This window comes from Panulirus ornatus, chromosome 25 (assembly GCF_036320965.1).
Source record: "Panulirus ornatus isolate Po-2019 chromosome 25, ASM3632096v1, whole genome shotgun sequence".
Lineage (NCBI taxonomy): Eukaryota > Metazoa > Arthropoda > Malacostraca > Decapoda > Palinuridae > Panulirus > Panulirus ornatus.
The window spans coordinates 22,545,735-22,572,984 of record NC_092248.1 but is presented as its reverse complement, the minus strand read 5'-3'; the positions used below and the strand labels follow the sequence as shown (position 1 = coordinate 22,572,984).

At 39.4% G+C, this 27,250-nt stretch overlaps 1 protein-coding gene across 8 annotated transcripts in view; it reads right to left on the bottom strand.

Moving 5' to 3' along the window:
- The window catches only part of LOC139757318 (solute carrier organic anion transporter family member 74D-like), a 180,591-nt gene that overhangs the window by 48,765 nt on the left and 104,576 nt on the right, over positions 1-27,250 (bottom strand). For all 8 annotated transcript variants that reach the window (XM_071677723.1, XM_071677727.1, XM_071677729.1 and 5 more), the window contains 2 exons: positions 20,629-20,793; positions 181-367 (listed from right to left, as the gene is read on the bottom strand). In XM_071677723.1, the coding sequence (XP_071533824.1) occupies positions 181-367; positions 20,629-20,793 (352 nt within the window). The remainder of the gene's footprint in view (positions 1-180; positions 368-20,628; positions 20,794-27,250) is intronic.

Sequence of the window (27,250 nt, the reverse complement as noted above, 5' to 3'; positions counted from 1 at the left end):
CCAATGTTTCTAATACTTCAGCAAGTGCTTCAAAGTGAAACTTCTGGATCTTGAACACTTAGATGTGAAGAAATGTAATGTGATAATATTCTTTCAGAGAAAATAATGTATGCGTCATTCTACTAACAGAGAAACAGCACATTATGACACAAAAGACAGGATAGCACCAACTAAACTCACCCTTCCACTGGACCAACAACCTCAAGTTTCGGGCAGCCGACGAACATGAGACCTAAGAAGCCAAAGCAGCTGACGAAAGTGACAAACACATTGTATCCAGTGACAAACCTCGGGCCTGGCCTCACCCATCTCATGATGGATCCACTGACAATGGCACCTATCACAGACACCAGCAGACTTGCCATGCCTGTGAAGGGAGAAAAACAAAGATATACTCCAAGACACATGTCAGACTTTTAGACATACAGACCTGAGAGAGAGAATCTACCAAATTTTAAAAATCTGTAAGTCCTCTTTTAAAAATCTTTATATCTTTCTACGCCTACTGCAAAAATCAATGGCTTACTGGTCTTTTCCACTATCATATACAGCCTCATTAGGACACAGTGATCTGTTAAAAACAAGTTTCTCTTCATATTATATAACAAACCTCTGCATGAGATATTCATATGAATTTCCCCACTGTAGTCAACACAATGAATAAAATTAGCTATCAGATTTCATGAAAGATGAAAGAAATGAGATGTAAGTAAAAAAGTTTCTTAAAAATCTCTACACAATCAGATAGACAATATCTGAAGGTAAGGAGGATTCAATATGCTGATCTGGCTCAAATATCACAAGTTAATGGATTCAATATGTTGATCTGGCTCAAATATCACAAGTTGATAAAGACAATCATCTCTTAAGATAAGAGAGTAAGAGTGCTATCCACATATCTCCTGTATTGACGTCATAGAGGTTGATTAATGCGGCTGGAAATCCTTCCCTCCTGTATAATCACTTTCAAAACGTAAGAGCATGAGAAGAAGCAAAGCTAGGATTTCTCCTCAGTGGATCAGTTTCGAATGCTACCTCACTTGGGATTTGTACAGCATTCACATTTATCTTATTATCATTGTAATTTAATATAAACATATAACAAACATCAATACTTATAACAGGAATATATCGTTTTTTTATCTTTTTCATACGTGTCTATTTTTCTTGCCTCAGTGAGGCGTCAGTAACTGAGCTTTCAAAGAAAATACTACCTTTACTCCTTCTGTCAATATTCTCAGAAAGCAAATCGATAGGAGAGGGAATTTCCAACCTCTGTCCCCAGCCCCTCTCAGCTATCTACAGTGACATAGAGGGGATACATGGGGTAGTAGCCTTTTTTCCCTAACCACTGGAATAATATTAATGATAATAATTACAGTTAATACATGAAAACTTTATGGATTTACAAATGTCTTATACAAAAGCAATCAAAGCTGACCAATCAAATCATTGTACTAGCTGTCCCTTATAATAATGTGCTAAATCATTGTTAAACCATGTAGAGAGTTAGGCAACTGGTACCCACCTATATGGTATGGATGTGAAATCACTGTGATTGGCATGGTTATTCATAAAATAGTTTGGGTGACAGGGGTTTGGTGTTGCACAGAATGAAGTGCCAAGCCTGTTAAAATGGGAATATATTAGGAGGATCTTTGTTTCATTGAGGTGTTGTATATTTGTGGTCACAAAGTAGACTGTGATTGTTGCAAATACACTACTCTGTGTAGTTTGGAACTTTGTTGAATATGATTTTGAGAGGAAAGAAGACCAGGTAGGTGATGCACAGTCTGAAGTAGAGTGGATGAATTGTTTGTACAGGATCTTGAGTGATTCTTCTTGTCCAAACCTGGTGCAGTGCCAGTTAATGTTCTAAGGGCATACATATATCAAATTTCTTTTTTTCATACTGGATCGCCATTCTTTGCATTAGTGAGGTACTGCTAGGAATAGGCAAAAAAAAGACCGCATTTGATCACATCCATGCTCTAGCTGTCATGTAATACACCGAAACCACAGCCCCACAGATTTTTCAATGGTTTCGACAGGCCACTTCACATGCCCTGATCCAGTCCACTGACAGCACGTTGACCCCTGTATATCACATCATTTCAGTTCACTCTGTCCCATACACATCTTTCACCCTTATGCATGTTCAAGCACCAATATATATTGCAGTTGATTTTATTAAGAAAGGGGGTGACTGTATTGTTGATTGGTTGGTAAAGATATTTAATGTATGCATGGATCATGGTGAAGTGCCTGAGAATTGGCAGAATGCCAATATACAAAGGCAAAGGGGATAAAGGTGAGTGTTCAAACTACAGAGACATAAGTCTGTTGAGTATTCCTGGGAAATTATATGGGAGGGTATTGAATGAGAGGGTAAAGGCATGTAGAGAGCATCAAATTGGGGAAGAGAAGAGTGGTTTCAGAAGTGGTAGAGGATGTGTGGATCAGGTGTTTGCTTTGAAGAATGTGTCTGAGAAATACTAAAAAAAAAAACAGATGGATGTGTATGTAGCATTAATGGATCGGGGGAAGGCACATGATAGGGCTGATAGAGATGCTCTGTGGAAGGTCTTAAGAGTATATGGTGTGGGAGGTAAGCTGACAGAAGCAATGAAAAGTTTTTATCAGGATGTAAGGCAAGTGTGCAAGTAGGAAGAGAGGAGAGTGATTGGTCCCCAGTGAAGGTAGGTCTGGGGCAGGGGTGTGTGATGTCTCCATGGTTGTTTAATTTGCTTATGGATGGGGTGATTAGGGAGGTAAATGCAAGAGTTTTGGAAAGGGATCGAGTATGCAGTCTGCTGGGGATGAGAGGGCCTGGGAAGTACATCAGTTGTTTGCTGATGATACAGGTCTGGTGGCTGATTCGAGGGAGAAACTGCAGAAGTTGGTGACTGAGTTTGGAAAAGTGTGTGAAAGGAGAAACTTGAGAGAGAATGTGAATAAGATCAAGGTTATTAGGTTCAATGGGGTTTAAGGACTTAGCAGCAAATAGAACCATGGAGAGTCACAGGGTTGGGGACAGGGCGAAGGGTTTGGGAGTGATGAAGAATGTGTGGAAGGAGAGAACGTTATCTCGGAGAGCAAAAATGGGTATGTTTGAAAGAATCATAGTTCCAAGAGTATTACATGGTTGCGAGGCATGGGCTATGGATAGGGTTGTACAGAGGAGGGTGGATGTCTTAGATATGAAATGTTTGAGGACAATATGTGGTTATGTGGTGTGAGGTAATTTGATAGTGTAAGTAATGAAAGGGTAAGTGAAATGTATGGAAATAAAAAGAGTGTGGTTGAGAGAGCAGAAGAGCGTATGCTGATATAGGTTGGACATAAGGAGAGAATGAGTAGGAAAGGTTCACAAAGAGGATATGTGTACCAAAGGTAGAGGGAACAAGAAGAAAAGGGAGACCAAAAAGGAGGTGGTAAATTGAAGTGAAAAAGATTTTGAGTGATCGGGACCTGATCATATAGGAGGGTGAGAGACGTGCAAGGAAAAAAGTAAATTGGAACGATGTGGTATACTGTGGTCGACATGCTGTCAATGGACTAAAACAGAGAATGTGAAACATCTCGGGTAAACCATGGGAAGATTTGTGGGGCCTGGATGTGGATAGGTAGCTGTGGTTCAATTGAATTTCATATGACAGCTAGAGGCTGAATGTGAATGAATGTGGCCTTCTCAGTTATTAACTCTAACTCTATTACCACGAGAAATATCATTGAATCTTCTATTATCAAATACACAAAGAATTATAATCGTATTAGTAGTGATGCTCTATACAAATTAGTTAACTTAACTGTTGATAAAATTTGTAAAATGATAAGTTCATGAACGCTCGTTGTCTGTTTTGGACCATCGCATGTTTACCAAATGGCATCCTAGCTTTGTCTCTTCGATGTATATCAACTGACTGTTATATTTCTCTCTTGTGCACGGAAGTGCACTTGGGACTCTAGCGTGTTTCATTTTCCCCGTGGACTCTATATATATATATATATATATATATATATATATATATATATATATATATATATATATATATATATATATATATATATATATATATATATGTTCTGGAAGGAGGTAAATAAAGTGCGTAACACAAGGGAGCAAATGGGAACTTCAGTGAAGGGCGCAAATGGGGAGATGATAACAAGTAGTGGTAATGTGAGAAGGAGATGGAGTGAGTATTTTGAAGGTTTGTTGAATGTGTTTGATGATAGAGTGGCAGATATAGGGTGTTTTGGTCGAGGTGGTGTGCAAAGTGAGAGGGTTAGGGAAAATGATTTGGTAAACAGAGAAGAGGTAGTAAAAGCTTTGCGGAAGATGAAAGCCGGCAAGACAGCAGGTTTGGATGGTATTGCAGTGGAATTTATTAAAAAAGGGGGTGACTGTATTGTTGACTGGTTGGTAAGGTTATTTAATGTATGTATGACTCATGGTGAGGTGCCTGAGGATTGGCGGAATGCGTGCATAGTGCCATTGTACAAAGGCAAAGGGGATAAGAGTGAGTGCTCAAACTACAGAGGTATAAGTTTGTTGAGTATTCCTGGTAAATTATATGGGAGGGTATTGATTGAGAGGGTGAAGGCATGTACAGAGCATCAGATTGGGGAAGAGCAGCGTGGTTTCAGAAGTGGTAGAGGATGTGTGGATCAGGTGTTTGCTTTGAAGAATGTATGTGAGAAATACTTAGAAAAGCAAATGGACTTGTATGTAGCATTTATGGATCTGGAGAAGGCATATGATAGAGTTGATAGAGATGCTCTGTGGAAGGTATTAAGAATATATGGTGTGGGAGGCAAGTTGTTAGAAGCAGTGAAAAGTTTTTATCGAGGATGTAAGGCATGTGTACGTGTAGGAAGAGAGGAAAGTGATTGGTTCTCAGTGAATGTAGGTTTGCGGCAGGGGTGTGTGATGTCTCCATGGTTGTTTAATTTGTTTATGGATGGGTTTGTTAGGGAGGTGAATGCAAGAGTTTTGGAAAGAGGGGCAAGTATGAAGTCTGTTGGGGATGAGAGAGCTTGGGAAGTGAGTCAGTTGTTGTTCGCTGATGATACAGCGCTGGTGGCTGATTCATGTGAGAAACTGCAGAAGCTGGTGACTGAGTTTGGTAAAGTATGTGAAAGAAGAAAGTTAAGAGTAAATGTGAATGAGAGCAAGGTTATTAGGTACAGTAGGGTTGAGGGTCAAGTCAATTGGGAGGTGAGTTTGAATGGAGAAAAACTGGAGGAAGTAAAGTGTTTTAGATATCTGGGAGTGGATCTGGCAGCGGATGGAACCATGGAAGCGGAAGTGGATCATAGGATGGGGGAGGGGGCGAAAATCCTGGGAGCCTTGAAGAATGTGTGGAAGTCGAGAACATTATCTCGGAAAGCAAAAATGGGTATGTTTGAAGGAATAGTGGTTCCAACAATGTTGTATGGTTGCGAGGCGTGGGCTATGGATAGAGTGGTGCGCAGGAGGATGGATGTGCTGGAAATGAGATGTTTGAGGACAATGTGTGGTGTGAGGTGGTCTGATCGAGTAAGTAACGTAAGGGTAAGACAGATGTGTGGAAATAAAAAGAGCGTGGTTGAGAGAGCAGAAGAGGTTGTTTTGAAATGGTTTGGGCACATGGAGAGAATGAGTGAGGAAAGATTGACCAAGAGGATATATGTGTCGGAGGTGGAGGGAACGAGGAGAAGAGGGAGACCAAATTGGAGGTGGAAAGATGGAGTGAAAAAGATTTTGTATGATCGGGGCCTGAAAATGCAGGAGGGTGAAAGGAGGGCAAGGAATAGAGTGAATTGGAGCGATGTGGTATACCGGGGTTGACGTGCTGTCAGTGGATTGAATCAGGGCATGTGAAGCGTCTGGGGTAAACCATGGAAAGCTGTGTAGGAGCGATGTGGTATTTGCGTGTGTGGACGTATGTATATACATGTGTATGGGGGTGGGTTGGGCCATTTCTTTCGTCTGTTTCCTTGCGCTACCTCGCAAACGCGGGAGACAGCGACAAAGCAAAAAAAAAAAAAAAAAAAATATATATATATATATATATATATATATATATATATATATATATATATATATATATATATATATATATATATATATATATATATATATATATATATCCCTTATTCCTGGGGATAGGGGAGAAAGAATACTTCCCACGTATTCCCTGCGTGCCGTAGAAGGCGACTAAAAGGGGAGGGAGCGGGTGGCTGGAAATCCTCCCCTCTCTTTTTTTTTTTTTTTTAATTTTCCAAAAGAAGGAACAGAGAAGGGGGCCAGGTGAGGATATTCCCTCTAAGGCCCAGTCCTCTGTTGATAACGCTACCTCGCTAATGCGGGAAATGGCGAATAGTACGAAAGAAAGAAAAAGAAAAATATATATCCCTGGGGATAGGGGAGAAAGAATACTTCCCATGTATTCCCTGCGTGTCGTAGAAGGCGACTAAAAGGGAAGGGAGCGGGGGGCTGGAAATCCTTCCCTCTTGTTTTTTTTTTTTTTTTTTCCCAAAGAAGGAACAGAGAAGGGGGCCAGATGAGGATATTCCCTCAAAGGCCCAGTCCTCTGTTCTTAACGCTACCTTGCTAATGCGGGAATGGCGAATAGTATGAAAGATATATATATATATATATATATATATATATATATATATATATATATATATATATATATATATATATATATATATATATATATATATATATATATATATATATATATATATATATATTTTTTTTTTTTTTTTTTTTTTTTATACTTTGTCGCTGTCTCCCGCGTTTGCGAGGTAGCGCAAGGAAACAGACGAAAGAAATGGCCCAACCCCCCCCCCCCATACACATGTACATACACACGTCCACACACGCAAATATACATACCTACACAGCTTTCCACGGTTTACCCCAGACGCTTCACATGCCTTGCTTCAATCCACTGACAGCACGTCAACCCCTGTATACCACATGACTCCAATTCACTCTATTTCTTGCCCTCCTTTCACCCTCCTGCATGTTCAGGCCCCGATCACACAAAATCTTTTTCACTCCATCTTTCCACCTCCAATTTGGTCTCCCTCTTCTCCTCGTTCCCTCCACCTCCGACACATATATCCTCTTGGTCAATCTCTCCTCACTCATTCTCTCCATGTGCCCAAACCATTTCAAAACACCCTCTTCTGCTCTCTCAACCACGCTCTTTTTATTTCCACACATCTCTCTTACCCTTACGTTACTTACTCGCTCAAACCACCTCACACCACACATTGTCCTCAAACATCTCATTTCCAGCACATCCATCCTCCTGCGCACATCTCTATCCATAGCCCACGCCTCGCAACCATACAGCATTGTTGGAACCACTATTCCCTCAAACATACCCATTTTTGCTTTCCGAGATAATGTTCTCGACTTCCACACATTTTTCAAGGCTCCCAAAATTTTCGCCCCCTCCCCCACCCTATGATCCACTTCCGCTTCCATGGTTCCATCCGCTGACAGATCCACTCCCAGATATCTAAAACACTTCACTTCCTCCAGTTTTTCTCCATTCAAACTCACCTCCCAATTGACTTGACCCTCACCCCTACTGTACCTAATAACCTTGCTCTTATTCACATTTACTCTCAACTTTCTTCTTCCACACACTTTACCAAACTCAGTCACCAGCTTCTGCAGTTTCTCACATGAATCAGCCACCAGCGCTGTATCATCAGCGAACAACAATTGACTCACTTCCCAAGCTCTCTCATCCCCAACAGACTTCATACTTGCCCCTCTTTCCAGGACTCTTGCATTTACCTCCTTTACAACCCCATCCATAAACAAATTAAACAACCATGGAGACATCACACACCCCTGCCGCAAACCTACATTCACTGAGAACCAATCACTTTCCTCTCTTCCTACACGTACACATGCCTTACATCCTCGATAAAAACTTTTCACTGCTTCTAACAACTTGCCTCCCACACCATATATTCTTAATACCTTCCACAGAGCATCTCTATCAACTCTATCATATGCCTTCTCCAGATCCATAAATGCTACATACAAATCCATTTGCTTTTCTAAGTATTTCTCACATACATTCTTCAAAGCAAACACCTGATCCACACATCCTCTACCACTTCTGAAACCGCACTGCTCTTCCCCAATCTGATGCTCTGTACATGCCTTCACCCTCTCAATCAATACCCTCCCATATAATTTACCAGGAATACTCAACAAACTTATACCTCTGTAATTTGAGCACTCACTCTTATCCCCTTTGCCTTTGTACAATGGCACTATGCACGCATTCCGCCAATCCTCAGGCACCTCACCATGAGTCATACATACATTAAATAACCTTACCAACCAGTCAACAATACAGTCACCCCCTTTCTTAATAAATTCCACTGCAATACCATCCAAACCTGCTGCCTTGCCGGCTTTCATCTTCCGCAAAGCTTTTACTACCTCTTCTCTGTTTACCAAATCATTTTCCCTAACCCTCTCACTTTGCACACCACCTCGACCAAAACACCCTATATCTGCCACTCTGTCATCAGACACATTCAACAAACCTTCAAAATACTCATTCCATCTCCTTCTCACATCACCGCTACTTGTTATCACCTCCCCATTTACGCCCTTCACTGAAGTTCCCATTTGCTCCCTTGTCTTACGCACCCTATTTACCTCCTTCCAGAACATCTTTTTATTCTCCCTAAAATTTACTGATAGTCTCTCACCCCAACTCTCATTTGCCCTTTTTTTCACCTCTTGCACCTTTCTCTTGACCTCCTGTCTCTTTCTTTTATACTTCTCCCACTCAATTGCATTTTTTCCCTGCAAAAATCGTCCAAATGCCTCTCTCTTCTCTTTCACTAATACTCTTACTTCTTCATCCCACCACACACTACCCTTTCTAAACAGCCCACCTCCCACTCTTCTCATGCCACAAGCATCTTTTGCGCAATCCATCACTGATTCCCTAAATACATCCCATTCCTCCCAGACTCCCCTTACTTCCATTGTTCTCACCTTTTTCCATTCTGTACACAGTCTCTCCTGGTACTTCCCCACACAGGTCTCCTTCCCAAGCTCACTTACTCTCACCACCTTCTTCACCCCAACATTCACTCCTCTTTTCTGAAAACCCATACTAATCTTCACCTTAGCCTCCACAAGATAATGATCAGACATCCCTCCAGTTGCACCTCTCAGCACATTAACATCCAAAAGTCTCTCTTTCGCACGCCTGTCAATTAACACGTAATCCAATAACGCTCTCTGGCCATCTCTCCTACTTACATAAGTATACTTATGTATATCTCGCTTTTTAAACCAGGTATTCCCAATCATCAGTCCTTTTTCAGCACATAAATCTACAAGCTCTTCACCATTTCCATTTACAACACTGAACACCCCATGCATACCAATTATTCCCTCAACTGCCACATTACTCACCTTTGCATTCAAATCACCCATCACTATAACCCGGTCTCGTGCATCAAAACCGCTAACACACTCATTTAGCTGCTCCCAAAACACTTGCCTCTCATGATCTTTCTTCTCATGCCCAGGTGCATATGCACCAATAATCACCCACCTCTCTCCATCAACTTTCAATTTTACCCATATTAATCGAGAATTTACTTTCTTACATTCTATCACATACTCCCACAACTCCTGTTTCAGGAGTATTGCTACTCCTTCCCTTGCTCTTGTCCTCTCACTAACCCCTGACTTCACTCCCCAGACATTTCCAAACCACTCTTCCCCTTTACCCTTGAGCTTCGTTTCACTCAGAGCCAAAACATCCAGGTTCCTTTCCTCAAACATACTACCTATCTCTCCTTTTTTCACATCTTGGTTACATCCACACACATTTAGGCACCCCACTCTGAGCCTTCGAGGAGGATGATCACTCCCCGCGTGACTCCTTCTTCTGTTTCCCATTTTAGAAAGTTAATACAAGGAGGGGAGGATTTCCGGCCCCCCGCTCCCGTCCCCTCTAGTCGCTTTCTACGACACGCGAGGAATACGTGGGAAGTATTCTTTCACCCCTATCCCCAGGGATAATATACATATATATATACATATACACACACACACACACACACACACACATATGCACATACACACACACACACACACATACATATATATACATATGAAAAATGTAAGAACAATTTAGAAACAAACTTTTAGCTTGAAATGAATGAAAAAAAAATGAATGTCACATAATGGTTCAACCTCTGGCTATGGAAAAAGGAAATGTACAATTTATTCACACAAACGTCAATAGCAGTTCTCATCAATTTCACCACTGTGTCAATAAGCTTCAATGTCTAAGCTACATTTTTCTCCAACTTCACTATATATATATATATATATATATATATATATATAAGGACGTAAGGGGAGTAGGGGAGAAATGGGATATATCTGGGGAAGCAGTGATGGCTTCCGCAAAAGATGCTTGTAGCATGAGAAGCTTTGGAGGTGGGCAGATTAGAAAGGGTAGTGAGTGGTGGGATGAAGAAGTAAGGTTATTAGTGAAGAGAAGGGAGAGGCATCTGGACGATTTTTGCTGGGAAATAATGCAAATGACTGGGAGATGTATAAAAGAAAGAGAAGAGAGGTCAAGAGAAAGGTGCAAGAGGTAAAAAAGAGGGCAAATGAGAGTTGGGGTGAGAGAGTATCATTGAATTTTAGGGAGAATAAAAAGATGTTTTGGAAGGAGGTAAATAAAGTGCGAAAGACAAGGTACCAAATGGGAACTTCAGTGAAGGGTGGTAATGGGGTGGTGATACAAGTAGTGGTGATGTGAGAAGGAGATGGAGTGAGTATTTTGAAGGTTTGTTGAATGTGTGTGATGATAGAAAGGCAGATTTAGGGTGTTTTGGTCGAGGTGGTGTGCAAAGTGAGAGGGTTAGGAAAAATTATTTGGTAAATAGAGAAGAGGTAGTAAAAGATTTGTGGAAGTTGAAAGCCGACAAGGCATCCGGTTTGGAAGGTTTTGCAGTGGAATCTATTTAAAAAGGGGGTTACTGTATTGTTGACTGTTTGTTAAGGCTATTTAATGTATGTATGACTCATGGTGAGGTGCCTGAGGATTGGCAGAATGCTTGCATAGTGCCATTGTACAAAGGGAAAGGGGATGAAAGTGAGTGCTCAAATTATATGGGAATTTACATGGGAGGGTATAGATTGAGAGGGTGAAGGCATGTACAGAGCATCAGATTAGGGAATGTATGTGAGAAATACTTAGAAAAGCAAGTGGATTTGTATGTAGCATTTATAGATCTGGAGAAGGCATATAATAGAGTTGATAGAGATGCTCTGTGGAAGGTATTAAGAATATATATTGTGTGAGAGGCAAGTTGTTAGAAGTAGTGAAAAGTTTTTATAGAGGATGTAATGTATGTGTACGTGTAAGAAGAGGGGAAAGTGATTGGTTCTCAGTGAATGTTGGTTTACGGCAGGGGTGTGTGATGTCTCTATAGTTGTTTGATTTGTTTATGGATGGGGTTGTTAGGGAGGTAAATGCAAGAGTTTTGGAAAGAGGGGCAAGTATGCACTCTGTTGTGGATGAGAGAGCTTGGGAAGTGAGTCAGTTGTTGTTCGCTGATGATACAGCGCTGGTGGCTGATTCATGTTAGAAACTGCAAAGGCTTGTGACCGAGTTTGGTAAAGTGTGTGAAAGAAGAAAGCTGAGAGTTAATGTGTATAAGAGTAAAGTCATTAGGTTCAGTAGGGTTGAGGGACAAGTCAATTGGGAGGTAAGTTTGAATGGAGAAAAACTGGAGGAAGTGAAGTGTTTCAGATATATGGAAGTGGATTTGGCAGCGGATCGAACAATGGAAACGAAAGTGAATCATAGGGTGGGGGAGGGGGCGAAAATTCTGGGAGCCTTGAAGAATGTTTGGAAGTCGAGAACATTATCTTGGAAAGCAAAAATGGGTATGTTTGGAAGAATAGTGGTTCCAACAATGTTGTATGGCTGCGAGTCGTGGGCTATGGATAGAGTTGTGCGCAGGAGGGTGGATGTGCTGGAAATGAAATGTTTGAGGACAAATGTGGTGTGAGGTGGTTTGTTCGAGTAAGTAATGTAAGGGTAAGAGAGATGTGTGGAAATAAAGAGTGTGGTTGAGAGAGCAGAAGAGGGTGTTTTGAAATGGTTTGGTCACATGGAGAGAATGAGTGAGGAAAGATTGACCAAGAGGATATATGTGTCAGAGGTGGAGGGAACGAGGAGAAGTGGGAGACCAAATTGGAGGTGGAAATATGGAGTGAAAAAGATTTTGAGTGATCGGGGCCTGAACATGCAGGAGGGTGAAAGGCGTGCAAGGAATAGAGTGAACTGGAACGATGTGGTATACCGGGGTCGACGTGTTATCAATGGATTGAACCAGGGAATGCGAAGCGTCTGGGGTAAACCATGGAAAGTTCTGTGGGGCTTGGATATGGAAAGGGAGCTGTGGTTTCGGTGCATTATTACGTGACAGCTAGAGACTGAGTGTGAACGAATGGGGCCTTTGTTGTCTTTTCCTAGCGCTACCTCGCACACATGAGGGGGGGGATATGTTATTCCATGTGTGGCGAGGTGGCGATGGGAATGAATAAAGGCAGACAGTATGAATTATGTACATGTGTATATAAGTATATGTCTGTGTGTGTATCTATATGTGTACATTGAGATGTATAGGTATGTATATTTGCGTGTGTGGACGTGTATGTATATACATGTGTATGTGGGTGGGTTGGGCCATTCTTTCGTCTGTTTCCTTGCGCTACTTCGCTAACGCGGGAGACAGCGACAAAGCAAAAAAAAGAAAAGATATATATATATATATATATATATATATATATATATATATATATATATATATATATATATATATATATATATATATATGTGGTTGGGTTGGGCCATTCTTTAGTCTGTTTACCCTGCGCTACCTCGCTAACGCGGGAGACAGCAACAAAAAAAGCAAACAAAAGAATGACCCAATATATATATATATATATATATATATATATATATATATATATATATATATATATATATATATATATATATATATATATATATATACACACAGACATATACATATATACACATGTACATAAATCATACTGTCTGCCTTAATTCATTCCCATCGGCACCTCGCCACACATGGAATAACAACCCCCCCCCCTCATGTGTGTGAGGTAGCGCTAGGAAAAGACAACAAAGGCCCCATTCGTTCATACTCAGTCTCTAGCTGTCATGCACAATGCACCGAAACCACAGCTCCCTTTCCACATTCCTTCTCATCATCCTCCTTTTTATGGTTAGGTACATACTCAGTCTCTAGCTGTCATGCACAATGCACCGAAACCACAGCTCCCTTTCCACATTCCTTCTCATCATCCTCCTTTTTATGGTTAGGTACATACTCAGTCTCTAGCTGTCATGCACAATGCACCGAAACCACAGCTCCTGTTCCACATACAGGCCGCACAAAACTTTCTATGGTTTACCCCAGACGCTTCACATGCCCTGGTTCAATCCATTGACAGCACGTCGACCCCGGTATACCACATCCTTCCAGTTCACTCTATTCCTTGCACGCCTTTCACCCTCCTGCATGTTAGGCCCCGATCGCTCAAAATCTCTTTCACTCCATCCTTCCACCTCCAGTTGTTCTCCCACTTCTCATCATTCCCTCAACGTCTCACACATATATCCTCTTTGTCAATCTTTCCTCACTCATTCCCTCCATGTGACCAAACTATTTCAATACACCCTGTTATGCTCTCTCAACCACACTCTATTTATCACCACACATCTCTCTTATCCTTTCATTATTTACTCGATCAAACCACCTCACACCACATATTGTCCTCAAACATCCCATTTCCATCACATCTACTCTCCTCCGAACAACTTTATCTATAGCCCACGCCTCGCAACCACATAACATTGTTAGAACCACTATTCCTTCAAACATACCTATTTTTGCTTTCTGAGATAATGTTTTCGCCTTCCACACATTTTTTAATGCTCCCAAAATATTCGTCTCCCTCCCCCACCCTGTGACTCACTTCCGCTTCCATGGTTCCATCCGCTGCCAAATCCACAACCAGATATCTAAAACACTTCACTTCCTCTAGTTTTTCTACGTTCAAACTTACTTTCCAGTTGACTTGTCCCTCAGCCCAACTGTACCTAATAACCTTGCTCTTATTCACATCTACTCTCACCTTTCTTCTTTCACACACTTTAACAAACTCAGGTTCTGCAATTTCTCACCCGAATCAGCCACCAGTGCTGTATGATTAGCGAACAACAAACAAGTGACTCACTTCCCAAGCCCTCTCATACACAATATACTATATACTTGCCCCTCTCTCCAAAACTCTTGCATTCACCTCACTAACAGCCCTATCCATAAACAAATTAAACAACCTTGGAGACATCACGCACCCCTGCCTGAAGTCAACATTCACTGGGAACCAATCACTTTTCTCTCTTCCAACTCGTACACATGCCTTACAACCTTGATAAAAACTTTTCACTGCTTCTATCAACTTGCCTCCCACACCATATACGCTTAGTGCCTTCCACAGAGTATCTAGTACCTTCCACAGAGTATCTCTACCAGCTCTATCATATGCCTTCTCCAGATCCATAAATGCTACATACAAATCCATTTGTTTTTCTAAGTTTTTCTCACATTCTTCACATTCTTCAAAGTAAACACCTGACCCATACATCCTCTACCACTTCTAGAACCGCTCTTCCCGAATCTGATGCTCTGTACATGACTTCCCCCTCTCAATCAATACCCTCCCATACAATTTCCCAGAAATACTCAATAAACTTATACCTCTGTAATTTGAACACTCACCTTTATCCCCCTTGCCTTCATTCATTCCGCCAATCCTCAGGCATTTCACCATGAGCCATACATACACAGAATATCCTCAACAACCACTCACCAACACAGTCACCCTTTTTTCAATGAATTCCACTGCAATACCATGCAAACCCACCGCCTTGCCGTCGTTCATCTTTCGCAAAGCTTTCATTACCTCTTAGATAGATAACAAATCATAGATAACAAATCAACAACACAGTCAACTCTTTCTTAAGAAATTCAACTGCAATACAGTCTGCTCCAGCTGCCTTACCAAATTCCATTTTATGCAAGGCTTTCACCACATCTCTCTTCACCAAACCACTCTCCATGACTCTCTCACTTTACTTACCTTCCCAACCCAAACACCCTACATCTGCGACATTATCACCAAACATTTTCATCAATCCTTTAAAATACTCACTCCATTTCCTCTTCATCTCAAAACAACACGTTACTACTTCCCCATTTGCCAATTTTACCAGTGATCCAATTTGTTCTCTTGTTTTTTCACACCATTAACTTCCTTCTAAAACATCTCCGTATCCTCCCTGAAGTTTTCTGATACTTGCTTGCCTTAACTGTCATTTGCCCTCTTTTTCAAGCCTTGAATCTTCCTCTTAATCACCTAATACTTACTCTTACACTTCTTCCGATCATTTGCAATCCTTCCCTATAAGTACTGCCCATGCATCTCTCTTTTCTCTTTCATCAGCAACTTTACTTTGTCATCCCACTACTCTACCTATTTTGCACCTGCCCACTTCCCACGTTACGTGTACTAGACACTTCTCTCGCAAATACTGGCAATGCTTCTTTAAATACCTCCCATTCCTCATATACTTTGCCAGTTTCATTTACTCAAACCTATTTCCATTCAAAACTAAATATCTCATGATATCATTTCATACAAGTCTCTAGTCCAAACTCACTTAATTTCATCACTTTTTTTCTAACCCATATCCTCTCTTCCAAAAACCTTAACAAATCTTTACTCTTACCTCCTCCAGGTAATGATCAGACATCCCACCAGCTGCTTCTCTCAACACATTTATATCCAAGAGTCTCTCTTTTGCACAACTATCATTTCGTATGTAATCAAATAATATCCATTGACCATATTTCCTCTCCACATGCGTATCCCTGTGTATGTCCCTCTTTTTAAACCTAGTGTTTCCACTCACCAGCCTTTTCCAGCACACAACTCAACAATAGTGGTTCACCATTTCCATTTACTTTAGTGATTACCCAATGCCCCCAATTATACCTCAACTGCTGCAGTACTCACCTTCTCATTTAAATCATCCATTACTAATTCCTGGTCTCTTGCATCATAACTTCTGACCCAGTCACTCTGTTCCTCCTAAAGCACTTGCTTCTCATCCTCCTCCTTTTCATGGTTAGGTACATAAGCACTAGTAATCGTTCACCGCTTGTAATAAACCTTCATCTTTTACCCAATTCAGTCTGGACCTCACATCCTTACACTCTTTTACACTTTCACTCAGTTCCTGAATTTCGTCCAAAGACACCCCAAGCCATTATTCTCTTTTATGTTTCACTCAGAACCAGAACATCCAGGTTCCTTTCCTCAAACATACTATCTAGCTCTCCAGTGGCATATATATAAATATATATATATATATATATATATATATATATATATATATATATATATATATATATATATATATATATATATATATATATATATATATATATATATATATATATATATATATATATATATATATTTTTTTTTTTTTTTTTTATACTTTGTATATATATATATATATATATATATATATATATATATATATATATATGGAAGCAAGGGGAGTGGGGGAGGAATGGGATGTATTTAGGGAACCAGTGATGGATTGCGCAAAAGATGCTTGTGGCATGAGAAGAGTGGGAGGTGGGTTGATTAGAAAGGGTAGTGAGTGGTGGGATGAAGAAGTAAGAGTATTAGTGAAAGAGAAGAGAGAGGCATTTGGACGATTTTTGCAGGGAAAAAATGCAATTGAGTGGGAGATGTATAAAAGAAAGAGACAGGAGGTCAAGAGAAAGGTGCAAGAGGTGAAAAAAAGGGCAAATGAGAGTTGGGGTGAGAGACTATCAGTAAATTTTAGGGAGAATAAAAAGATGTTCTGGAAGGAGGTAAATAAAGTGCGTAAGACAAGGGAGCAAATGGGAACTTCAGTGAAGGGCGCAAATGGGGAGGTGATAACAAGTAGTGGTGATGTGAGAAGGAGATGGAGTGAGTATTTTGAAGGTTTGTTGAATGTGTTTGATGATAGAGTGGCAGATATAGGGTGTTTTGGTCGAGGTGGTGTGCAAAGTGAGAGGGTTAGGGAAAATGATTTGGTAAACAGAGAAGAGGTAGTGAAAGCTTTGCGGAAGATGAAAGCCGGCAAGGCAGCAGGTTTGGATGGTATTGCAGTGGAATTTATTAAAAAAGGGGGTGACTGTATTGTTGACTGGTTGGTAAGGTTATTTAATGTATGTATGACTCATGGTGAGGTGCCTGAGGATTGGCGGAATGCGTGCATAGTGCCATTGTACAAAGGCAAAGGGGATAAGAGTGAGTGCTCAAATTACAGAGGTATAAGTTTGTTGAGTATTCCTGTAAATTATATGGGTGGGTATTGATTGAGAGGGTGAAGGCATGTACAGAGCATCAGATTGGGGAAGAGCAGTGTGGTTTCAGAAGTGGTAGAGGATGTGTGGATCAGGTGTTTGCTTTGAAGAATGTATGTGAGAAATACTTAGAAAAGCAAATGGATTTGTATGTAGCATTTATGGATCTGGAGAAGGCATATGATAGAGTTGATAGAGATGCTCTGTGGAAGGTATTAAGAATATATGGTGTGGGAGGAAAGTTGTTAGAAGCAGTGAAAAGTTTTTATCGAGGATGTAAGGCATGTGTACGTGTAGGAAGAGAGGAAAGTGATTGGTTCTCAGTGAATGTAGGTTTGCGGCAGGGGTGTGTGATGTCTCCATGGTTGTTTAATTTGTTTATGGATGGGGTTGTTAGGGAGGTAAATGCAAGAGTTTTGGAAAGAGGGGCAAGTATGAAGTCTGTTGGGGATGAGAGAGCTTGGGAAGTGAGTCAGTTGTTGTTCGCTGATGATACAGCGCTGGTGGCTGATTCATGTGAGAAACTGCAGAAGCTGGTGACTGAGTTTGGTAAAGTGTGTGGAAGAAGAAAGTTAAGAGTAAATGTGAATAAGAGCAAGGTTATTAGGTACAGCAGGGTTGAGGGTCAAGTCAATTGGGAGGTGAGTTTGAATGAAGAAAAACTGGAGGAAGTGAAGTGTTTTAGATATCTGGGAGTGGATCTGGCAGCGGATGGAACCATGGAAGCGGAAGTGGATCATAGGGTGGGGGAGGGGGCGAAAATTCTGGGGGCCTTGAAGAATGTTTGGAAGTCGAGAACATTATCTCGGAAAGCAAAAATGGGTATGTTTGAAGGAATAGTGGTTCCAACAATGTTGTATGGTTGCGAGGCGTGGGCTATGGATAGAGTTGTGCGCAGGAGGATGGATGTGCTGGAAATGAGATGTTTGAGGACAATGTGTGGTGTGAAGTGGTTTGATCGAGTGAGTAACGTAAGGGTAAGAGAGATGTGTGGAAATAAAAAGAGCGTGGTTGAGAGAGCAGAAGAGGGTGTTTTGAAGTGGTTTGGGCACATGGAGAGGATGAGTGAGGAAAGATTGACCAAGAGGATATATGTGTCGGAGGTGGAGGGAACGAGGAGAAGAGGGAGACCAAATTGGAGGTGGAAAGATGGAGTGAAAAAGATTTTGTGTGATCGGGGCCTGAACATGCAGGAGGGTGAAAGGAGGGCAAGGAATAGAGTGAATTGGAGCGATGTGGTATACCGGGGTTGACGTGCTGTCAGTGGATTGAATCAAGGCATGTGAAGCGTCTGGGGTAAACCATGGAAAGCTGTGTAGGTATGTATATTTGCGTGTGTGGACGTATGTATATACATGTGTATGGGGGGGGGGGGGTTGGGCCATTTCTTTCGTCTGTTTCCTTGCGCTACCTCGCAAACGCGGGAGACAGCGACAAAGTATAATAAATATAAAATATATATATATATATATATATATATATATATATATATATATATATATATATATATATATATATATATATATATATATACATATATATATATATATATATATATATATATATATATATATATATATATATATATATATATATATATATATATATATATATATTTATATTTATATATATATATATATATATATATATATATATATATATATATATATATATATATATATATATATATATATATATATATACATATATATATATATATATATATATATATATATATATATATATATATATATATAGAGAGAGAGAGAGAGAGAGAGAGAGAGAGAGAGAGAGAGAGAGAGACCCTTGGGCGTAGTATTTTCAGGGGCTTGAAAATAAGAAAACCTGATTTATCTTTCATTATGCCATGAACCAGTAGCCTCAGGCAGCCTTGAAAATGAGAGGAACTGTTTTTTCTTAAGTAAGTCCAGACCCCAAAAGTTTGGTTACCCCATAAATACACTCCTCCTCTTTTCAAGGGGACCATAATGTAATATTCTGGAACCAGAGCCCCTCAATCCTTGATAAGGCACTGGATGTATGAAAAGAATACGAGTTATAATTGGCTGGGAGCCAATGGGTTGATGGCATCTCTGACTGGCCAAGTGCATGACGTAAATAAGTGAGCAGCTGCTACCTGATTGTAAGGATAGTTATCGGTGGGAAAGTCGGTGTTCCCCACTAGAAAGAAAGAGGTTAGAAGGTACTGACCTTCCTGATTGTAAAATGCATCTTTCATGCTCACAGTGGAGAAAAATTACTGTTTTGGGGGTTTCTTTTCAGTCAGGGTTCATAACAATTTTGTTAGAATAATTTTCTAAAAACCTGTCCCATTTTTTGTCAAATCTATTTCTGGCAACTAACAATTAACGTAATAATTAGATAAGCCTACCTTTGACAGGATAAGACAGGAGCCAATTGCAAAATGATTGACAGCACTCATCCTGATCACATGCAACATCTAAGGTTAAGTATTTGCAGTGCCTTGGCACCAAAAGCAGACACAGTTTGCTCAAATTCCCAAGGGATACTTACTGACCTTAACTAAAGTCCTTTAGGAAAATATTTACATAAGTGCAGAGTGATATTCCTTTAACTGGAGCTAAAATCATTATAAATTTTTGACATCCAATTAAAAATCAAATCTCAGAGGAAAAAATCATATCATAAACACATTTTGTTTCATAATGTGATCTGTACATATCTGATTTCATCTGTATCAGTTCAGCATTCTTATAGAGCATTTCTTTAAGAGTTATGAAAAACAAGATTTTTAATAATCGACCAAAAAATCTATATGTCCATACTTATCAACTTTCTCATTTCTATGGACTGGATTAATTGCAAAAAGGCATGCATCGTTTGTGGGAATCAGTTACTGGTATGCAGATTTAAGGTTTCTAGCCCCAGTTCTGATGGCTGCCAAAGGGCAGGGATTCCCTGGGTTAAACTTGCTATCCCACTACCCAAAAGACAGGCGATGCAAAAATATATTTCATCCATCACCTATAAGTAAAGGCATTTATCAACTTAACAAACTACATTCTTTCATTGAGTACAGGGGATAAAGCATGGTATGTTTAGCCTTACCTGTGTAATAGTTGGCCTCGGTAGCACTCTTACGGAACTGGTTTTCTAAGTACTTTGGTTTAAAACTCCAGTAACCTGACAGAGCGAGAATCGACAATGTAGCATTAAAAAGGGTCCCTGTCCAAATCCTGTTGGAGAACAGCCGCTTCAAAGCTTTCAGTAGGTCTGTAACAAAAAGGAAAATCAATTCTTTGTAACTTTTTTCATATAAGTATAGTATCCAGTTCAGACAAGAAAATATGCAATTAACATACTACACAAGCCATGTGGCATCTTATACTCATTTAATGTATCTTTTCTTCTCTTAGTTCTGCTACCAAATGGAAGATAAATAATTAGTTTTCTGCAGATACATTAATACCAAGAACATTTTAATACTGATGACCTTATCAATCTAACATTTAACTCAGTGTTCACAGCAATGCTTAAGCCCTTTTTGTTACTGAGCTCAGTTCTGAGAAGCAAACAAACTGCAAGACCACTATTGAAAATAATGAATGAAAGCAAGCCATTCTGTGATAAATACACAACATATACAAAAAACAAGTAATATCAAAATTCATCCAAACTGTGGATGGAATCGTTAATGCAGAAAGCATACAAAAATTTAAGAAACTGTATGAAAGTTAGGAATGTTCAAGACATAAGGTACTATGAGTGTAAAACTCCTTCCCCAGTAATTACAAATAGATGGAAGAGTGGAGACTGCTAGTTCCTTTCAGGTGAGACAAAATATTAGTTTCGTGTTGAGAATAATTCATGTCTTTAATGGACTATGCAGTCCTCTAACTATGAAAGAGACTCAAAGTACTTAAAAAAATCTTTTTCATCATCAAAACATTTAAGTGTTTTGTGCCTGCTAACCAAAAAATATCTTACATAAACTTTACACCATTGATCCCAGAAGGGTGATATGCAGTTTACAGTATTCATGCCAATGTCAAACTCATATGAAATAATCACAGAACAATTAAGTCTACTGCAACAATGCATCAGATTGACTGGACAGCAGAGGCAAGTGCTGTTCAAGTTGCTTCTGCTTGGGTATAGAGTTAAGTGTCATGACCTCATTTAACATGATTTGTCAGGAGAAATCATGGAGTATTTTAGATCCCCTAGAACCAGGTGTTATATAGCCATCATCAGTGGGTCTGTCTGGTGGGTCTTTGTGTCTATTCCATTTGCATTTTTTCTAACAAACCTTAAAACTCTTGTGCTCATAAGTCAGTAGGAATGAGACATCTTCCATAGTGTTAGAAGTTATGACTCATAACTGTACAAGTGACAGATGCATAAGCTCAATCAGGAAGAGGTAGCCATGTCTTCAATGCAATGCCCATATCCTCTACATTATTTCTAAGTTAGAATGCAATCCATTAAACTATAATATCTGTCATGGCTAGATCTCCATGATAAAAACTGCCTAAATTTTCAGCAGAACAGATTCTAAAAAGACAGGCAAACAACATCTAACAAGCACGAATGGACCTATCAGCGAAGACTCCCATCCTTAAGAAGTAATTAGGGTTAAGGGGATCTAATGTATGGTCTCTCAAGCAAGAAGGGATCAGACACAGACACTGGCGATCTGAGGGACCCACAACCCTCCATCATCTAACCAATCCTTGTGTGAAGTTCTAAGCCAGATGAGAGAGCTTAGGTATGATGCGAACAAGGATTCTGAGTTTATGTTTAAGCAGGTAAGAGTACCTATCCAGTCCAAGTCTCAAGAGGCCAATGATTCTTCTCTACAGAGTCCTCAGAGCAAGACCTGGAACCATAGTCAGACCCGATGCCTCTGACTTCAGATTAAGATTTCAATCCCAAATTAAAAGACTGTTTCCTTTTCACCTCTTAGAGGACTTTTTCACAGAATGGTGACCAACAAATCAACTGCTTTTAGAATACATATTTCACAGGAGATGGCATTTGATGAGAGAAAGTTCAATGTCATTTCCAAACAAAGAAGAAGTGATGGTTGAGACAAAAATTTGGAAGACTAATTTTGACTTCTGCTGGACAAGGATCAACTGCTACTGCTTCCTTAGAAAAATCAATGGATGAATGTGATCAAGATCCTAAAGAGACCCCAGTTCATACCAAAATTCTCTAAGAGAAAGGTTTGCTGAATAGAAAAATAAATGGACCTAAGCCCACTCTATAAACAAGACATGATATTTCTATCTTCCAAAGTCATTTACAGCTTCACCTAAGAATGCAAAAGATGCAAGTATATCTAAACAAAGTACCCTGGCTGAGCTCTACCACTGTTGAAGTAATGTACTGTATATGAATACTATTGGATTTCTAATTAATGGAATAAAGCTGAACTTTTGAAATCAAAAGGAGAGAACCGAACCATGTATTGTTCAAGTTTCTTGGATGAAACTTATCAAGGAATACAGGACAGTAAGGGAGGAAAAAGAATACAGCAGAGATGGAAATTGGACTTCTTGATAATAAGTGGAAATATCTAGAAATACTGGTGGATGGTCAATTTACACATGACATAAGAGGAAAAACAGAAGAGTGACACAGAGAGAGACAGAGTAATTAGAATAAGGAGAGTGGGTGAGCAAAGGAAGGTATTTAGGGTTGCAGTACTTAAATGTGTGGGTGAAATATGCTCTATGTGAAAAGTGTGATGTGGGCAAGAGAGAAAGGGTAGCAAGTGGTGGGATGATGAAGTTAAAAAACTTGTGAAAGGAGAGGTGTCTGGATTGCAACTGCACACAAAAAAGAGCAGGTCCAGAGAAAGTGAAGAGGTCAAAAGAACGGCATTGAAGCTGAGAGAGGACAAATGAGAAATAAGAGGAGAGAGTATAGGTGAACTTCAGAGATATTAAGGAAATATCTTGGAAGGTGAATAGTGTGAGGAGTACTAGAGACCAAATGCAGTAACAATGATGAGAGCAGGCAGTCAAGTGAAGACAGGCAAAGAAGGATGATAAGTGAAGAAAAGAGTATAATGAAGGATTTCCAAATGTGTTAGATGTAGTGAATTCAGGACAAGGTGGTGCAAACTGTGAGAGCATTCAAGCATATTTTTTGATGAAAGAGGAGGAAGTGAAAGCCTTATGTAAGATGAGGCATAGCAAAGAATTAGTGTATAAGACTGCAGGTGAGTTCCGTAAGAAAGATGGAAACAATGATGCTGATTGGTTAATAAGGCTTATAAAACATTTGTATGGCCCAAAGTGAGATGCCTGAGGATTGGAAGGAGGAATACATGTAACATGCCTTTACGTGTATGCAGGGGGATAAAGTGAAAGCTTACATTTCAGGTGCATAAGTCTTTTGAATATACCCAATAAAGTGTATGAGAGTGTGGTGATCAAAAGAGTAAAGGCAGGCACAGAGCTGTAATTGGGAAGGAGCAATGTCTCACCAAGAGTGGTAAAGAGTGTGAGGCTCAGACCATATTTTTGTATGAGTAATACTTGAAGAGATAGAGATATCTGAACCTGGAAAAAGCCCTTTGGAAGGTGTTATGAATACATGTAGAAGAATTTCTAATGTATGCAGTAAGGTGCGTATGCTATTAGGAAGAGAAGTGGGTGGATGGGTGCAATGGAATGGAATGAAATGAACAAAGGCATGTGAACTGGTCAAGGTAAAGCATGGAACAGCAGATGGTAAGGTCTGCTGGTTTCAGTATATTATACATGACAGCTTTAAAGTGGATGAATAAAAATGACGCTGTTGTTTGTTTTTCCTGATGTTATCTTCCAAAGACGGGAAAAGAAATAAAGAATAAATGAAACAGGAAAAATCTAAACAGTTGATAATTTACAATCCTTCAAAGAATTTTACAGAGCCATAGCAATCATCTAAAAATGGCAAAGTTGAAATCAGAATGATGCAGACGGCATCAAGATATGCACCTCCTTGAGATGGTAAAGTTCTAATAATGGGGCATTTACTAACACAGGAAGTACACAGGAAAGAATGTGTTTACATGGAGAAAGCCATGAAGATACAAACTTTATCCATCACCATGTTACTGAGCACACTAGAGTCAGACAAGATTATAACCACCAATGCAAGACCTGATCTTTATACATGGGAAGATGGAAACACAATATCAGATATAACTGCCCACTTAGAAAAAGTGACTGAGTAGTGCCAGAAACTGATCATACAAAGATCAGAGAGGAAACTAGACTTAAAGATGTGACTTAGCTGTGGAAATTGTATGAAGTTAAATAATAAAAAGAAGAAAAAATGGGATAATAAGTTGGGAAATGGTATTCCACAGTCAGAGTACATAATGATATCAAGGAAGGTTTTGTGGAATCTATATTGACACATTTAGTACATTGGGTTATACTGATAAAGCAGAGTCAGAAAAAAGAGGGCTCTGGTTTAATACATGACATTTAAAAGCTATAGAAAATATGGATACACTTAGAAGGTATGGCCACCACAAAAGCTGTCAATGTTTGAAAGGCACAAAGGAGCAACGACTGAGGATTGTAAAGACAAGGAAGGAGGATCAGAGACTGAGAAAATACACTCTGTACAAGGCATGTGAAGAACCAAAACTTTCATAAATCATTTAATGATAAACTGCCATGTAACCCTTAAACTACAGCAACTGGAAAACATAAAGTATGATTACCACAGTATGCAGTGAAACATGAGAATAAATACTCTTGAAAACATAAAACGCTATGAAATTAGTGTCGTGAATGCAAAAGTATGAAAACTGAAAATATAATTCCTGTAATCTACCTCTGTTTTTCCACTGTGATAAAGTTGATAAAGGTGATAGAGTTCATGAATGTATTAATGAATGCTACACGTGGCATGCAAAAAGACTCTTAAAAACATATCAAAAACTTATTGAATTTAAGATATACAAGCAGATGTATCATATATTCAACAAATAGATTGCTTACATATCTTTGCTTTGTCAAGGTATTCATCTTTATGAATGATACACTTCATGTGCTCTTGAAACTGTGACAGGGAAATCTCGTCGGAGATGACACACGTCACAGTTGATCATGCACTGATAAATGGTGTATGTTACAGTTCAAGGGTTAAAAAGTAGCTAAAAGGATTCGTAGGGAAGAGTCATTAAGAAATATGAGAAAATATGTGAGGAGCTATAATAAGTTCCCAAAAGTATCTACAGTGGAAGATACTTATAACCATAACATTAATGAAATGAAACAGGAGATTTTGGGAAACAATGGAATTGTTAGAGTATGTATAAACAAACTGCTGAAGGATTCTGATCCATATCAGGTGCATAGACCTGATGAGATTGCTCCATATGTTCTCACTGAGCATGCAGATAAATTTTAAACCCATCTGAAATGCCTGAAAAAAAAACACTGAAAGACCATCTAGTGCCACGAAAAAAGAAGAGACCAAATACCATGCCAACCTTTAAGACAGGAGACTGGAAAATTGCAATGAACTATAAATGAGTATCTTACACAGATCTGACTGGTAAAAATGAGGAAAAGATGGTACAAAAGGAAATGGATGATTATACACAGAACAACCTACCTAGTTGAGAGCCAACATGGGTTTGGATAACATAGTGCATAACAAATGTTGAATGGGCTTTGTTGTGGACAAACTAGATGGGTAAGTGGATGATGCATTCATGGATTGTCATAAGGCATTTGACAATATCACACAAGAAATCAGTGAAGAAGCCAGATTATAGGGCAGGCATAAAGGGGAGACTCCTTCAGTGAATAAAAAATCAATGAATTGCCTTCCAGAGGCATCTCACTGCGACAAAAATTGTTATGTGGTTTATGGGCAAAAAATGTAGCCAAGGCTGTCTTGAGTCTGATATATTACAAGACACCATAAAGACACTGAAAAACCTTTATATACTTATGAAATTATAACTGCCTCATCGAACAATTTGGAATTTTGTCATGAGCCTGATGTGATTAATGCTTCCCTGGCCAAGCTCTAGTCACACAACAGAATCATAATCATGTGGCCATGCTCAGCCAATCACTGCACTGCAACTTCCGTAAGGGAATAGGTGCTGGTTCAATCAGCATTTATACCACATGTGGAAACTTTCAGACAAGTTTCTCTTGCTATCAATCAATGATAAATTGCATCTATAAATGGAATCAAATTCTATCTCAGATTCTGCAGCATTTGGTCCGCTATCAGGTGCAACTAAGTATCACAGATATGAGGAAGAGGAGGAAAATGAAGATAAAACTGTTGCAAGTGCAGAACACACAAAAGTATGTGGAGTGAGATAAATCTGCTTGCTGTGTGCAAGCAAATCTGCGTTTCCTAGTTAGATCTGCTTAGAGCATCAAATATATTTCTGTGACTATTCATGTTGATAAAGTTTGTGTGTGTATGAGTGCTTTCCTTTGCATCCATGGCATAAGCAGAGGTCATGTGGATACTGCTTGCTTAAGGAAGAAGTCTTCTAATTGTGTCTCTCTTTTTGAGAACACAGGTAAAGCAAATAACAAAAGTAAAATATCTTATATCAAAAACAATGAAACTTAAATACTAAATCCATGAATTCTTAAGTGTTGATTTTTATATCATTTTGTGTTTTAGAATGATTGCTATAGAATTTGTGAAATCCGTGAAATCCTAAATATTTTGAAGCTTGCGATAA